This window comes from Balaenoptera borealis (assembly GCF_965194805.1).
Source record: "Balaenoptera borealis genome assembly, chromosome: X".
NCBI classification, from domain to species: Eukaryota; Metazoa; Chordata; class Mammalia; order Artiodactyla; family Balaenopteridae; genus Balaenoptera; species Balaenoptera borealis.
The window spans coordinates 80,291,971-80,309,660 of NC_138881.1; the positions used below are offsets into that span (position 1 = coordinate 80,291,971).

General features: G+C 36.7%; 1 protein-coding gene across 5 annotated transcripts in view; it reads left to right on the forward strand.

The window, feature by feature from the left end:
- The window catches only part of FAM133A (family with sequence similarity 133 member A), a 65,361-nt gene extending 50,390 nt beyond the window's left edge, over positions 1–14,971 (forward strand). For all 5 annotated transcript variants that reach the window (XM_082377525.1, XM_082377524.1, XM_082377526.1 and 2 more), the window contains one exon: positions 1,861–14,971. In XM_082377525.1, the coding sequence (XP_082233651.1) occupies positions 1,964–2,713 (750 nt within the window). In that variant the 5' untranslated portion in view covers positions 1,861–1,963 and the 3' untranslated portion in view covers positions 2,714–14,971. The remainder of the gene's footprint in view (positions 1–1,860) is intronic.
- Positions 14,972–17,690: the final 2,719 nt, after the last annotated feature.

Genomic DNA, 17,690 nt, shown 5'->3' on the forward strand with positions numbered 1-17,690 from the left:
GTACTTAGTGTGGGCCAGAGGCCATGTTAGGTACTGGGAACACCATGGTGATAAGACAGATCAAACATGACCTTTAACCCTTCTTAGCCTTATATTTATCAATGAATACACACATGCATACACACACACACACACACATGCATGCACACACACAAACACACACATCCAAATAGTCAAATAAAAAAAAATAATCCTCAATTTTCTAAGTGCTACGAATAAAAGAAACAAGGAACTGTGATACAGAATAATGACTATAAGGGATAGATACAGAGGCAACATAATATAAGGTTGAGCCATGTGAATTTGCTAGTATTTGACTTTTTTTCTGTATAATTGGTGATTTTATATAGTTCCACCTAATAATTTCCTTTCTGAGGAATTGACCTCTAAACTGAGGCATGAAGATGAGGTAGAACTGGCCATGGTGGCTAAGCTTGGAGCTTAACATGTTCCAGAAACCAAGAGAAGATTGGAAAAGATAGAATTGAGAAAAGGAATGAATAACACTCAATGAAATGTAAGAGCAATAAGCAGGACAGATCATACAGGATCTTTATAGGAGTGTGGATCTAATTCTCATTAAAATGTAAAGCCATTGGAGTATTTTAAGATCCTTCTGATTTCAGTGTGGGATTGGAATGGAAGAGAGTAAGAGTAAATATAGGGCTGTCAATTAAGAGTTTGAGGGACTTCTCTGGTGGCTCAGTGGTTAAGAATCCGCCTGCCAATGCAGGGGACACAGGTTTGATCCCTGGTCCGGGAAGATCCCACATGCCGCAGAGCAACTAAGCCCATGCACCACAACTACTGAGCCTGCACTCTAGAGCCCGCGAGCAACAACTACTGAAGCCCACACACGTAGAGCCTGTGCTGTGCAAGAAGAGAAGCCACCGTAATGAGAAGCCCGCACACTGCAACGAAGAGTAGCCCTCGCTCGCCGCAACTAGAGAAAGCCTGCACACAGCAACAAAGACCCAACACAGCCATAAATAAATAAATAAATAAATAAGAGGTTGATATAAGGAGGCAATATAATGTTGTGTTAGGTGTGCAGGGTTTGGCGTCAGGCTGCCTTGATTTAAATACTGGTTTTGCAATTTGCCATTTTTTATGTTACTTTATGCAAGTACTCTTTACTCAAATTCTCTAAGCCTCAGTTTCTTCATCTGTATAACAGGGATAATAATAGGATCAACTTCGTAGGGTTAGTCTGGAGACTGAATGAGATAACCCACTGCACAACACTAAGCAGTCCCTGGCAGATAATAAACAATAGATACTAGAGATTAATAGTCCAAATGAAAAATGGCAGTACCTGGACTATGTCGATGACAGTATATTTGGAGAGAAGTGAATGGACATGAGACCTATTGTTGTGGGGGTTTAAACAGCAGGATTTAGTATGAACTGGATGTGAGAATTGAGGGAGAAGGATTTTTCAGGTATGACTCCTAGGTTTCTGTCAAAGAGTGGAGTGGATTGTGCTGCACTCTACTAAAATGGAGAAGGTCTGCCTGGTATAGAATTTAGCTATAGAAATTCCTCTCTCTCTTTATACCATATAAGGCAGAAAGAAAGAAAGAAAAAAGGTAATTATCATACAATATAAAAGGAAATAGTTATTTAAAAAATTTAGATAACAGAACCTTACATGAGATATAAAAAACACTTTATATTATATTCATACCACAATGTCTAAAACATGCAAAAATCTTGTGTGTATATTTTTTTTCTCAAGGTCTAAGATTTTGGAAATCTTTCTACTGTACTATGTGATAGACAGTGACCAATTAAACTTATGTGCTTACTTTGTCTTATATTAAAGGTGTTTTGTAATCATTCCATCTGCTTCTCTCACAGAATGGAGCCCACTTGGTATACTAGCAGATGAAGAATTTAAGGAGGATGTCTATCTTTATTCTCTTTAGCAACTGAGAGTCGGCTCTGGGAACCATCAGGCACCATGGGGAAGCGGGACAATCGGGTGGCCTATATGAATCCTATAGCAATGGCCAGATGGAGGGGCCCATCTCAATCTGCAGGCCCAACAATACAAGATTATCTGAATCGACCAAGGCCCACCTGGGAAGAAGTGAAGAAACAATTAGAAAATAAAAAGAAAGGCTCCAAGGCATTAGCTGAATTTGAAGAAAAAATGAATGAGAATTGGAAGAAGGAACTAGAAAAAAGCAGAGAGAAATTATTAAGTGGAAATGAGAGCTCATCCAAAAAAAGAGAAAGAAAGAAAAAGAAAAAGAAGAAATCTTGTCAGTCTTCATCTTCTTCTACATCAAGCTCTGATTCTTCAAGCAGTTCTTCAGATTCTGAGGATGAGGAAAAGAAACAAGGAAAAAAGAGAAAGAAAAAGAAGAACCGTTCATACAAATCATCAGAAAGCTCTACATGTGAATCTGAATCAGAGAGCAAAGAATCTGTAAAAAAGAAAAAGCAGTCAAAGGATGAAACAGAGAAAGAAAAGTATATTAGAAGTCTCAGCAAAAAAAGAAAGAAGACTTGTCCTGAGGATAAACCTTTATCATTGGAGTCCTCATCAGAATCAGATTATGAAGAGGAGGTGCAAGCAAAAAAGAAGAGAAGACGTGAAGAGCGAGAAAAAGCAACGGAAAAAGCAAAGAAGAAGAAGAAGAAACAGCACAAAAAACATAGTAAGAAGAAGAAAAAGAAGTCAGGTTCAAACCACAAGTCCGGATAATATCAAGAAAAAAAGCAAGATTCCCCTATTGAAAAAAGAAAGGTGTAAAGGAAACTTCAACTGTGAATGTTAGGGCATATTTACCAAAATGCATGAGTTTCCCTGTGTTAGTTAAATTATTCCTGGACTTTGAGTTGCCAGTCAAATGCTACTGTGCCAGAAAGGGCCATAATTGTTGCCTGCAGCTTAAATGTAGGATTTTGGGGTTTTTTGTGTGTTTTTCCCTCCACTGGCTAATTCTTCTGAGAGCTAAAACCGTGTTGTCATACTAGTGGTTAAAATGTTTGGAATTAAAGTAAAATGTTTCAGATGATAAATAATTTTGACCAAACAGTGGGTCTAATGTTAAAAGTATCTAATTTGGTTACATCTTTAAAATATAATCAGAAATATCCAGGCAACAATAGCTGACATTTTTGAAGCATGGACTTAACATTGTCTCAAAATACTTACTTTTGAAGATTAAAAGTTTATTTTATTTTTCTTTTCTCCTTAATGAACTTTTGTTTACATGGGGAAAGGGTTTATGGGGGAAAAAGAATTTGCTCTCACTTTGGCGAGCTGAATAGTGTGCCTTTGATCCTTATACATCCTATTTTTGCCAGTGCAGCAGCCATTCTTTTCTTACTTAGTAATGTATGCTGTTTCACGTGAACAAGAAAGACAGCAATTTACAGTATATGTAAGGCCCCAGTTTTATGAAATTTACCTCCATTTCGACAGTACTGAATAATATTTAGTGTTAGAGTGTTACATGATTTGAATTAACTTTGATACCCTTTGGAGGGGAATAATTTTAAATAGACCCTGGTATTTTTTGATTAATAAAGATTCTGACATATTTTGCATGCTATATACTATTAAGTTTTGATTATCCAGAGATATTCTATATAACCAGTAATCCTTTTTTATATGATTTATGCTTAGGATACAAGTTTCAAGTTTGTAATTTCTTAATCTTACTATATTAATGTCATGACTGTGTTTAATTACACACTTGCCAAAATATTTAGCATGTAAAAAGAAGGTTCTTTAAAAATATTTAATGCCTTCATATTGAAGCTGGTTTACTGTAAGCAAGTTGAGTGCCAGACCTCTAGTACGCTGTATGTCTTGTTACATAAAACTACTGCCAAAACCTTAGCAAGTATGCTGTTTAAAAATTTCTTGTCTTAAGCATTAATATTGAATTAAAATAGGAGTTAAATTTAGGAGATTATAATCCTTCTGTTTCACATTTTACTAACATTTGGAGTTTGTTGCCTCATGTTTGTTGCTGAATCACGTTTACCACTATGCTGAAATAAGTTGAAATTTATTTTTACTCTACATTTTTTATATCAGAGTAATATGAATTATAAATTGATGTCTAACAAAAACACCTGTTACAGAGGATGTGCTAATTGTAATGTCATATGTACAAAGTATTTTAGCATGAGGAGAGAATAAATAGCTATTTTTTTAAATAGCTGATTTCATGTCAGCTCCCTTGAATCACAAGTAAAATTATTATAAAGATAGAAAACATCTGGTAGATAAATAACATATTGGGTCCCCAAATTTTTGCAGTGCATACCCCGGAATCTCTCAGTAACATTCTTGGACCATTATAAATGTAATGCCTTGTTAGGTCACATTGAAGCTTCATAACTTTAGCTGTTTCCTAAAATATATGTCTATATGCTGATAAAAACTATTGTATTTAAGAGATATTTTCTATCCATATAGAGTTTTTCAAAAATTGTTTTTCATTAAAATATGAAAAAAAGCTTATATTATTTGTAGAATGTGGCAAAGACATTAACAGCTATCAAATATCTGTGTGCCCCCATTCACTTCCCAGCCCCTTGTAGTTAGGCAATGCCATTTATTACTTCTAGCAGAGGGATTACAGAGAGATTATAAACAGAAGTGATGTGTCGTTTCAATACCGGAGCAGTAAAAAGTCCTGCGTGACCCTCCAGCTCTCTTTACCTGCCATGAGGACCTGAAAGCAGTGTCCTCCAAGTAGTGTACCTACAAGATGGATGCAACCTGTATCTCTAAGTTGCTATTTGTAAGGGGCCTGCCCTGGAGAGCTGATGGACTTACAGTGAATGTTCTGAGTGTGAGAAATAAATTGCTATGTGTTAAGCTACTGAGATTTGGGGTCTTTTTTATTACCACAGCAATCACCTATCCTACTCTAAGTAGTAACATAGAACTCTAGAATGTCTGTTTCATTATTTACATAAAATAATTCACGTATTTTCTATCACATCTTTGTGTAATCAGCAGAATGATTCAGAGGTGATCATTTATGCCATAGCAGAAGTAAATGTTATTTAATAAAATAACATTGGTTTTTATGTAATGACTGAAGAAGAGGGTGGTCTAGCATATTTCATACTTATCAGCAATGCTGACTGTCTAGGAAGTCAAATTACTTCATTATTCCTCTGATTATGGCCAAAACAATCTTCCAGTAAAGGTTTTAGGAAGGCAATTTTAAAAGCACTCATGGGAACTCAATAAAGAGCAGGGATGCTATTTTTTAGATGTAAGTATAGACGATGGTAGAGAAAAGTGATATGGAAATATGTAAAGGACAATAGACTAAGTAGATATAGGTGAACATTTAATATGTAGCCTCCAGACTGAAAGCAAAATAACTTATCCTTTATGTGAAAAGCACTAAAGTTCTTATTAGTGATGTGCTTTATGTGATTCATAAGAATAGCTTTAGCCATAATATTCAACTAACTGTGGGAAGGGAAGCAGTGGGAAAGTCAATAAGAAAGTAGACAGGAGAGGGGGAAGATCAGTACAATCTAGATTAGGAATGTAATTGCAAGCACAAAAAGAAGAGTTTGAAAGATCTCAGGCTGAAAATAAAGGATTAGATTGGAGATAAGGAGAATGAATAGAATTGGGGGTTCTGGTTTTATATCGTGATAGTTTCTTTGTCTATTATAAATTTATTTTGCGAAAGTTTCACCTTTGACATTGTGATTCTGTAGTCATTTTCTGTTTGACCATATTTATTTTACCAAAAAAAGAAGTATTTAATTTGTGATGTAGATTTGAAGCTACTTCATGACTCATGAAAATTGTAGTCAAATATTCAAACATACCCATGTACTTTAGAGCTGCAAATAAGATGTGTTATTTCTAGTCCTTCCTGAGCCACAAATAAGATGTGTTCTTTCTTCAGGTGACTCTATCACTTTTATTTGACTCTTTCATTACACACCTCAATCTACCTTGTATTATGTATTTTGTGTATCTATGGACTCAAGTTGTTAAGAGCGCTGGCTCTTGGCTAAGCACTACGTTAAAATTCTCACCCTGCCATTTCTTGATGTGTGACCCTATGTAAGTTAATTCACCTTTTATGTGTCTGTTTCCTCAGATAAAAATCAGAAAAATAACAGTATCTATCTCTATGGTTGCTATGAGAATAAAACAAAATAACATTTAAAGCATTTAACACAGTTCTTGGAACATAGCAAATACTCAGTGAATGCTATCTCTTCTTTTCCCTCCTCTTCCTATCATCATCATCATCATCATCACCATTATTATTATATCATCATTTCCCTTTCTGCACTGTAACCTCCTGAAAGGTAAAGGCGGTTTCATCTTTTATCTCTTGCAATGATGGTACACAGCATTTTGCACATGATAGGTGCCTTGTGATTTTCATTAAATTGAATTAGTTGGTCAGGCCCTGGGAAAAAGGAGAATCTGAATAAATCCAATGTACCAATGCTATGTATAAGCTCCCTGACTCACTTTTTAAACAGTTTATTGAGATATAATTCACATGCCATACAATTCACATTTTAAAAATATGTGGTTCGGTTTTTTTAGTATACTCACAGATATATGCAAGTGTAACCACAATCAATGTTAGGACATTTTAATCACCTCAAAAAAGAAACTCCATATCTTATCCTCCCCACCACCCCCCAGCCTCCACATACTTTCCGTCTCTATAGATTTTATATAAACGGAATTATACAATATGTGGTCTTTTGTGGCCGACTTCTTTAACTTAGCATAATACTTTCAAGGTTCATGTGTTTTGTAATATGTATCAAGGACATTTATACCAAGATAAAATGAAAGAAAATCTAGTGCATCTTACCAAATTTCTGCTAGAACCAGAAGAAATGCCACTTTCCATACATAGATATGCTGGGCATCATTAATCTGACTTGCACTTCTTTATTTTTTGCTATTTTTATTCTTTTCCATTATGGCTTATCATAGGATATTGAATATAGTTCTCTGTGCTATCAAGTAGGACCTTGTTGTTTATCCATTCTTTATATAAAAGCTTACATCTGCTAACCCCAACCTCCCACTCCATCTCTCCCCCAGCCCCCTCCCCCTTGGCAACCACAAGTCTGTTCTCTATGTCTGTGATTCTGTTTCTGTTTCATAGATGGGTTCGTTTGTATCATATTTTAGATTCCACATATAAGTGATATCATATGATATGTGCCTTTCTCTTTCTGACTTACTTCACTTGGTGTGATAATCTCCAGGTCCATCCGTGTTGCTGCAAATGGCATTATTTCATTCTTTTTTTATGGCTGAGTAATATTCCATGTATATATGTACCACATCTTTATCCATTCTTCTGTCGATGGACATTTAGGTTGTTTCCATGTCTTGGCTATTGTGAATAGTGCTGATTTGCACTTCTTTAAAATCCTGATTATACAGCAAGCTACTTGAGGGATTGTATTTTCCAGATGTAAAAATGTTCAAATAAGTATTCATAAGAAGAAATTGGATCAATTTTTATGATGGAGGCTGATAATATTAACACAACACAAGTATGATTCTGTGCTCAGAAACTTGCCAAGAGCAGAACTGTTTTAAGGATAGCTTGGATATGCTAATATTCCCTCCAATAAGCTACTATGACTGGTATAATTCAGAACTCTATATATGGTATTTTCAGATGTCTTTTCTCAGAAGCTGTTTACAAAAATTAATAATATTGCCATGATAAATCATCTTATTGCTAGTTATTTTTAACATCTTGTTTCCCACGTGGAGAAAGTAAACCTTTTATTTTTTCCTTGAATTTAAGCTGAAATAAAGTTTATAGAATTATTTTATATGCTGAAAAATGATCACCCATTTTGCTATCTTACTGAGAACTCAAAATGCTATAGCTTTATGGAAACTAATGAAATATAAATAGAAACTAACTTATTAACCATTAAAATAACCATTTGTATCACTTTAAATGGTTATATTATCATCAAATATTTGTATGAACTTTATTTTTCAAAAAAATCTTGATCAAATGTTTTTAGCAATAATACTATCTAAGAATGAATGGTTAAAATATGATCTTGTAAAATCCAGGTTATTCTCCACACAAGAAGAAAAACCTGGGTGGTTTGAGAGTCTCTGCATTTGGTTTGTACATCCTGCTCTGTGACAGGCCTGCCGACTATGAGGTTAGTATTCCCACCATTCAGGCTATTCCCTGATGTTTTTAGACTCTGTGGAATTACATCAAAGAGCTTCAGATAATAATGCTGACAACTCAGGAAAGCATTCATTCATTCATTCATTCATTCATTATTTTACTTATGGAGTATGACTATACGTAGTACTTTCATGAAAAGCCTGTTTCACAGAAATAATTAAAGGATATCTTCAAAAACTTTTAGTTGATAATAAAAATTAAAGATTTTGAATAAATAAATAAAAAAATATAAGTTTTGAACCCTGTTCCCCATCTTGTTTCCTTTGATAGCATTGTATCAACCTCTTACAGGATTCAAGTACATAGTGCGGCCAAAGGACCCACCCACCCCACATTCTTTGAAGGACTACTGTAGGCAGTAAAGTCTCCCACCAAGGGAACTTTGCATTAACTCCTCCCCAACCTCATGGCAGGATTGTTGTTGCATATGTTTAAAATAAGTACTTATGTACTTCTTTGTTTCTGGACTTGAAAACCCCTTTTCATATTAGTATTTCTAAGTCTTTTCTATACACAGACAATTGCAGCTGTCTGTTGATAGCCATGAGACTACCTTCCTCCCATCCCAGTTCAGAACCTAGGCCAGACCTCAACTGCCAATCATTTTACCTATGCATAGTTATTATATAGTTGACATTAAATGCTATGAAACAGGGGCTTGGTATAAGTTATTTGGTTTGGATTAGTCCATGTTGCAGCTTTTACCATAAACTTTATTTGCAAATTTAGGTGCAAAAACTTAATGCCAAATTTAGAGGCAGTACAGTGTGGAGATTAAGTGTGCAGGCCTTGGAGACAGACTGCCTCACAGAAGCCCTACAATTAAATAAGTTAATCCATGGAAATATTTAGGCTTTAAAACTCTCCAGCTTTTCAATCACTCCTATCATTTCCATTTCAAAAGCAACAGATATCCCTTTGCATCCCAATATAGCACCCCACTGCACCCCAAGTCTTAATACTACCTTGCCTCACATGTGTGTGTATATATCTACATCAATACATCACCAAAGTGCAAATAGTAAAATAAATTCCCTGTATTTTTTAAGAACTCATTTTCTCCTGTCTTCTCTTCATGAAACAGATTGTCTTCTTTCACAGAGGTAATTGTCTTTCTGTCTTTAGTGCCCCAAAACAAAATAACTTATTTTGTTATCAGTATATCTCACTTTCAACCCATCCACCCCACATTCTAATATTTATTCAATTAGTTTACCTAAAACTCTTTTTAAAGATGTATCCTATTTATTTCTTATACCAAACTTCACAAGATTAATTTATCTAGATCTTCTTCAGATATAATCCACAGGAAGATGTTTCGCTTTGTTATAGCCTCTTTACTCAGATAAAGATTTTACCAGTATGACAAACAATAGAAAGTAAAGAACCATATGTTTTTTTTTTTTTTTAGTGTTAGTTATTTTGTTTGTTTGTTTGTTTATACTGTAGGTTCTTATTGGTCATCAATTTTATACAAATCATTGTATACATGTCAATCCCAATCGCCCAAAAACCATATGTTTTAATCCCATTACATCCATCACAAACGAACAGGAGGGAAACCAGTGAATAAAATCCATGACCTAGTATAACTCAAAACAATCTCAATCGTATGTCAGTACATAAAACAAGATAAAATAGAAAAATAAATATCAACCCACCAAATTTGAAACTTTAAAAAGACATATTTTTGCCATTAAGCAGTCACTTAATGACTGCTCAAGCCTGGTGGCCATATATTTCTAGGTATAACGAAGAATCCCATATGAATAATTTCTATAAGCCCAATAGTCCTTTGTAATATTGCATAAATCTTTAACAATCAAATTCTAAAAGACAATTGCAATTAAGCAACAAGACAAAAAATGATTACCTCCAAAATATATATCCATGTATATACACAAAAATTTTAGAAACTGCCTATAGATATCTGGCACATACCCACCCAGCCATAGATTGTAGGTTGTACCAAGAGCACTGCCTAGGGGATTGTATCAAGCAGAGATCCAATCATTTAACAGAATGCACACACAAATTAGGATAATTTAAAAGGGTTTATTTATAAAAGGGTTTTTTACAAAGGTGTTGGCCGAATGTAGGAGAACCATATGAGATAGTGCAGTAACCTGGGGCTAATAATAATGAGCTGTTACAACTTATACACCTGAAGAGGTAAAAGTTGTGTATAGAAGACTGCCTTGAGTTGAGCATGGTCACAGTCAGCTTGAGCTGACATTTCAGAGAACAAATACCGTGATCTCACTTCTCTCTTTCTTTCTGATCTCCTGTCTTTGTTCCCCATTAGCTGTACTCAACTGGAAATCAGAAGTCATGGGATCTCGTCAATATAGTCCAACATAAATCAGCCTCCTGGGGCACCAAGCCAGTTGAAAAAGGGTGGAGAGAACAGCTGCGGGGGCAAATGAAAGATAACCAGCACTGTACACTCCTTTTGCACCTCAGCATCCGTTCTTGACCTTCATCTGAGTAAAAATTTCATGTCTCCACTAATGGGTTGCATGAAGTCACACAAGCTACCATATCATTGCAGGGTGATGTCATTTTGATCATACTCCATGTAAAATATTAGCCACTACTGAGATTATTCATTAAAACAGTGGTGGAGTGTAGGGGAGAAGATAAAAGAACAAAAAACATAGTGCTGTATTTTTCTCCTCTGTGACTATTCATGAGGCTATATTGGTAACCACAGCTGCCTTTCCTCTCCCATTCTCTGCTCCCCTTACCCTCTGTCAGCACCTGGATGGATGAGGTTCTTCACCTAGTTGGGTGTAACAAACCTTCATTCCTGAATGATCTGAGTCCTGTGGTCCTGACTTTGTTGGGTTGTTGCAGTTTTCAGTTGATGAGGACAGTTGGGCAAGGGAGTAACAAGAGGCACAAGAGAGGGTGCCTCTTGTTACTCCCTTGCCCAGCTGTCAAGCCTCTAGATTCCAAGCATAATCCTCTTTGTCCCATTGTGTAGCAACAACTCAATTTCCCTCTAAAATTATAATCAATTACCTAATTCAATACAGTGAGTCCCTTCTTTGCATATTGGTTTAGGATCATGAAGAGCTAAAAAAGAACCCATGAAGTAGTGCCAGCTTCCCACCCATCAGACCCATGACCTTGTTTCTTGGTGGAAATATTCCTCCCTTATACACTAGGATTTCCAAAACCACCAAGCCCAAGATTGTGGGAATGGAAGCAAAAATTCTTCAAGTATATTATGAGCTGTAATTGTAGGAAGGACCACACCAACCCACCATTTAGTTCCTGGTTATGAGAGAAATTGCACTATTTACTGGCCACTGGTTTGAGGCATACACTGCATCCTTTAGGACAGCATCTTAAACTTGCATGTTGTTTTCTCCTATTTGTCATAAAAAAATTAATCTTCAGCAGATCACATAAGGCACATAATAAAACCAGTGAATTCTGTCAGTGTGAGTCCATAGCTCTAAAATGTATCCCTCAGCTAGAGATAATATTGTATGGGATACCATGGTAATTGATAAAGGCATTCTATAAGTCCATGAACAGTGATGCTGGCACAGTCTTTCCAGGCAGAGAAGGGAAATCCATATCCAGAATATGTGTCTATCCCATTGAGGACAAAGTGTTGCCTCCTTCATAAGAAGAGGTGTCTACTGTAATCAATCAGACACCAGATAGCCTGCTGGTCCATTGGAAATGATACCATATTTGGGGCTCAACGTTAGCCTCCGCTGTGAGCAGGTTGGTCATTCAAAAGTGGTGGTAGCCAAGTCAGCTCTGGCAATGGAAAGAACATATTGTTGAATCCATGCATAGCTTCTATCCCTGCCACCATGTATACTTTTACATGGGCCTATTGAATTAGCATCAAGGTGACTGCAGAAAGAGGTTGACTAACCAAAAGAGCCAGTCATCTTGTCCATTTGATTATTGAGAGCTTCCTCTGATATGGATGCCCTTTGGTCGGTATTTGCATAGGCTACAAATATCTTCACACTCTTAGCTCATTTGAAGAAGTCTATTCAAATACCTCTCTACCTACTGTGACTTCCTTGTCACTGACTTCCCAGTTCTGATCTTTCCAAATCCCTAACCAACCTATTAGCCTTTGCTTATGAATTGATATAGATCCATATTTCAGGCCATCTCTCCTCCCACTGATGTGCAAAGTTATATATACTGCTGAATATTCTGACCACTGGAAGGATTTCCCTTCACCAGTGACTTTCACAGCCATTCCTTCTAGGTAGTATTTGCATACCATGCAGTTCCATCTGTAAATCAGGCCCAATGCTTTTTCCTCCTCATTAACTACTCATAAGGAACTCCTCAGAAAGTAATAGATGTGTTTGAGGGAGAGGTGGTAAAGCGGTATAACCGGATGTCGTGAGAATCTGAGATATCTGCTCATAAATTTTAATAAACTTTATCTGTAGAGCACTTTTAGGTTCATAGCAAAATTGACTAGAAAGAACAAAGAGTTCACATACACCCCCTTTCTCCACACACACATAGCCTCCCCCACTATCAACATTCAGCACCAGAGAGATACATTTGTTACAACTGATGAACCTACATTGATACATTATTATTACCCATACCCATTAGAGTATGCTCTTGGTGTTGTACAGTCTTTGGGTTTGGAAAAATGTATAATAACATGTATCCAACATTATAACATTATACAGAATAATTTTACTGCCTTAAAAATTATCTGTGCTCTGCCTATTTATTCCTTCTTCCCCCCAATTCCTGACAACCACTGATCCTTTTACTGTCTCCATAGTTTTACCTTTTCCAGAATGTCATATTGTTGGAATCAGACAGTATGTAGACTTTTCAGAGTGGCTTCTTTCACTTAGTAATATGCATTTTAACTTTCCTCCCTGCCTTTTTATGGTTTGACAGCTCATTTCTTTATAGTGCTGAATAATATTCCATTATCTGGATATACCACAGTTTATCCATTCACCTACTGAAGGACATCTTGATTGCTTTCAAGTTGTGGCAATTATGAATAAAGCTGCTATAAACATTCATATGTAATTTTTTGTGTGGACATAAGTTTTCAATTCATTTGGTTAAATACCAAGGAGCACAATTACTGGATCATCTGCTCGTAGTCTTTACATTTCCTTCCAGATCTGTTTAGGCCAGGTATATACTACTTCCATTTTATAATGAAATGAGGCTGTGACATCCAAATTCATTGTTGTGTGAATCAGATAACACCAGTTCATGATGAACAATAGTCTATTTTAGGGCCCATTCTTAACCCAGGATCTGTTTTGTTTGGTTTGGTTTTTAAATGGAAAGTTGAGTAGAGTAAGACATTTCTCCTAAACCAAAGTGTACTGTGCTATTATCTTTCCATTGGGGTTTGCCAGAGGCTCCATATAACATCTTTCTGCCACAGAAACTCCCCTTATCTTTGGGACCCCTGGTTCATAAAGCCTTAGTAGTAAAACATGTTACTCTACAGCCTGGAACTGATGGACAGCCCATTCTTTTCTAGAACCCAGTTAAAATTAGATTTACAGACTACCAATGGATCTGTCAGAGAAGCACAAATGTGTTTTATGTTACCTCCCAAATCCAAAGAGGACCACCAAGCGTTATGCCTGTTTTTGTGTGTGAGTGTTAAAAGGTGAGGTAACTTGTCTCTCATTATGGAAGGAAATATCCCAATATACTCAAGACCACTGGACTCAGAAGCTTCACTAATATGGAAGGCCTTGAATTTTTGCATGGTTTATCTCCTACTCTCTGGCATTCATATGTCTTACTAATATATCTATGGCAGTGCTACTGAAATTGTTCCATGGACTCATGTCAGTTCCTCAACTGTTTGTCATTTGTCTGCAACAAGATGAATATAGAAATTGATAGAAATATTTAAAAACTTATATAGCAAGTTGACATACTTGCAATATCCAATCACATAAAGTTTTCTAATAATTTGTATTTATTATATTTTGCAAAAGTATCAGTCTTTGATGAAATGAAAAAATTAAATTAATACAAACTTTTTTAAAAATTGGAAATTAAAAAAGCAATGATCCTTTACCAATGAAGTTTGATTAAAACTGATCTAGGGTGCTTGCTACTCCCTACTTGGTAGGTCCAATTAGCATAATGTCATCAATCTAATCGGCCAAAGTGATATTCTTCAGGTTGTCAAGATGATCAGAGCTCCTCTGGACTATATTATGATTGAGAGCAGGAGAGTTCACAGCCCTGAAGCAATATAGTAAATAATATATCACTGTCCATGCCATGCAGATGTAAACTGTTTCTGATATTCCTTACTGATTAGAAGGTAAAGGAAAGCATTTTACAGGTCAGTAGCTGCATATTAGATTCCAGGGGCTGTGTTGATTTGCTCCAGTAAATATACCACATTTGAAACCACAGCTGCAATTGGCATCACTCCCTGATTATTTGCAATAATCTACTGTCATTTTCCATGATCCATCTGGCTTTTTCATCAGCCAAAGTAGTGTGATAAATGGGAGTGTTATAGGAATCATTTCCCCTGCATCTCTAAAGTCTTTGATGGTGGCACTAATCTCTGCAAATTCTCCAAGGGCTTTTGGTTTGTTATCTTGGAAGAGGCCCCCACTTCACTTTTTCTAACATAATAGTCCTCCATGAAACTATTTTTCTACCATAATAGCCCTCCCACTTGACATATCACTTTACAACTCGATCAATTCTATAAAGTATTTCAACTTAACTCCAAGAGACAAGGAGATATTGTGAAATTCTGCTAGTTACTTAATATATCTATTCCCACTATATACTCTGCAACAAGAGAAATAACAGAAAAGGTCTACATTCCAAATGGATGTATTGTGAAATGGATGTGAGCCAAGATTCCATCTCACCTGATTTCACTTTGACCAGTGGACTATGGTGGCATTTTTGTCTCTAGTAGTCATCAACCTAAATTCCAGGTAAGTCGCTATTAATCCCCAGAAGGTCGGGATATTTTCCTTCCTCCAGTGCACAGTTACTTGGGTTCAGGTCTCACTAGAGAAGGATTGAGGGAGGGTTCATGGTGTAAGCTTGTGGCTACACTGCAGGGTCCCTCCTCAAAGGTTCAGAATTTGCACCTCAGTTGAAAGACTTTGACTCAATTATATTTGAGGATTTGGAGAAGAGGCCATGGAGTCCCATGATGGTGACTCAAGTTAGGCTTCTAACTTGATTTGGAATTTTTCTAACCTTTATCATCAACTAGCAACTTAGTAGCCTGCCAATAAATTTAATTGTAGGGACTCTGTGATCAATTGGTCATTGCCACAGTTTGCTTTAGGTGAAAATACTCTATCATTACATTCCTTGGTTTATTGAGAAATTGCACACGCCTTGTCTCTGATGGTTAAATATTGTCATATAACCTCTAACACACCAGGATCCCATTGTTCCCATTGATATCAGGGAACCTAAATCCACCACAACACCCCCTATTGTTATCTCTGACTTACAGAGTTCAGCTGTGACAAAGAACAAACCTGACTCCATATTGTATCTATTCCTTTATCTGTATGTAACCTTTGTGCTCTGTAGCCTGTGCCTGGTCATGCTGACTCTGCACCTTTGTGAAGGAATGTTGCCTGTAGCCTGAAATATACATAATATCCCTTTCTCAAGGCTCTGCCTCCCAGGCTTGACCTTTAAGAGTGTAACACTTTTAATTCATATAGAGATAAAAAGTTGCAGAACAGAGAATAACATTTGTCTTGTTGGAGGTTTACAGGAACTTTGTGACCAGACCTACATGGACAGCTGCAAGAAGAAAGGATTATCACATCTCCTCCAGGGTCTGACCGGCACCAAAAAGTTTACAACAACCAGCCACACCCCCTCTCCTTTTAGTATAAATGAAGCCTGAATTCTAACTCTGGTAAGATGGTTCTTTTGGACACTACTTCACCACCTTCTCCATCTGCTGGCTTTTTGAATAAAGTCACTATTCCTTGCCCCAACACCTCATTTCTTGATTTATTGGCCTGTTGTGTGGTGAGCAGTACAAGATTGGACTTGGTAACACAGCCACCACAGAGTTGAGAAGATTCATATAATGATCCATTCCAACATTCCTATTTCCCTGGGCCTTTGGCCTCTTTCCTCTAGTGCAGTGGTTCTCAAACATCAGTGTGCATCAGAGTCACCTGGAGGGTTTGTTAAATCACACATTACTGGGTCCCATGCCAAGAGTTCCTGATTAAGTAATTCTGGGGTGGTCCCCAAGAATTTGCAATAAAGCAAGTTCCCAGTTTAGGCTGATGATGCTGGTCTAGGGACTACTTTTTGAGAACCACTGCTCCAGTGTATGCCAAGAAAATACTAGCATTTCAACCTCATTAACTGTAGGCCATTGTTTAGTCCAGAATTCAATTAGCCAATCTAGCAGACTGGTAGTGCTATTCCCAGGTTCTCGAGCGAGCATACTGAATGCTGAATCCTAAGTGAATATACCCATGTCAATGCATTCAGTCTTTTATGTCATAAATCTCATCTTCCTTGGTTTAACATCCTTATGATCCACTCCCATACATGCCCTCTACACTCTTTTATGACCTTAAAGAAAGACACTGATAGGCGGTGATTCATAAGGAAGAATAATTTCAGTTTGTGAGGCAACCATTCCTGGTGCTACTCCTGGAAGGGTTTATTCAGAGATATTACGTCCGCTGGAAAGAGAGATTAAGGGATACAGGAACCTGAACTGACCTCACAGGGTGAGAGCCAGGGGAATAAACACTAGGGACTCAGCTCCCTCTCTGCTATCTCCTTCCAGGGCTCTCTTTAGGCCAAACCCACTGGGAGCCAGAGAGCATGGGAGCTTATTGATGTAATCTGTAATGGTTAGACTCCCAGGACATAAGCAAAGGGTAGAGAAGCATGGAGAGCGGAGCTGGTGGGCAAATAGATATTGAGCACAGGAATCCATCTGTTTATGATTAGTCTGCTCCCATGGAAATTTGAACACTAATTGGCCTTCTCTCCTGTCTGCTCTCAAATCTTTTCTTGTCTTGTTGCCTAGGTCCTGAATCCTACTTGATATATCATCACTTCACAACTTGACTGATTCTATAAAGTATTTCAACCTACTAGTCATCTAATGGACTTTTCTTGGTGTGATAGTCATTAGTGCTATTCAACAGATATTTATGGTTCTCCTCCCAAGCACATGATAATATTTCACTTGTTTACCTCCTTGAAGTGCAGAGTCACTATGTCTACATACCAACACAGATGCTCCTTTATGCTAAACGTATTCAAAAATTTTCCATAAACAAAAATTAAAAATAATCTCAACTTTTACATAAAGAAAAATCATTTACATGTCTACTTTGAACACTCAATGGTCAAAAAGGCTTCATCTAAATTAGGATTAGAAAGAGCTAATAAAAATTGATGGTGACAATAGAGAGTTGGAAGAATTTACAGTTCTACACAATCAACAAACTTGAG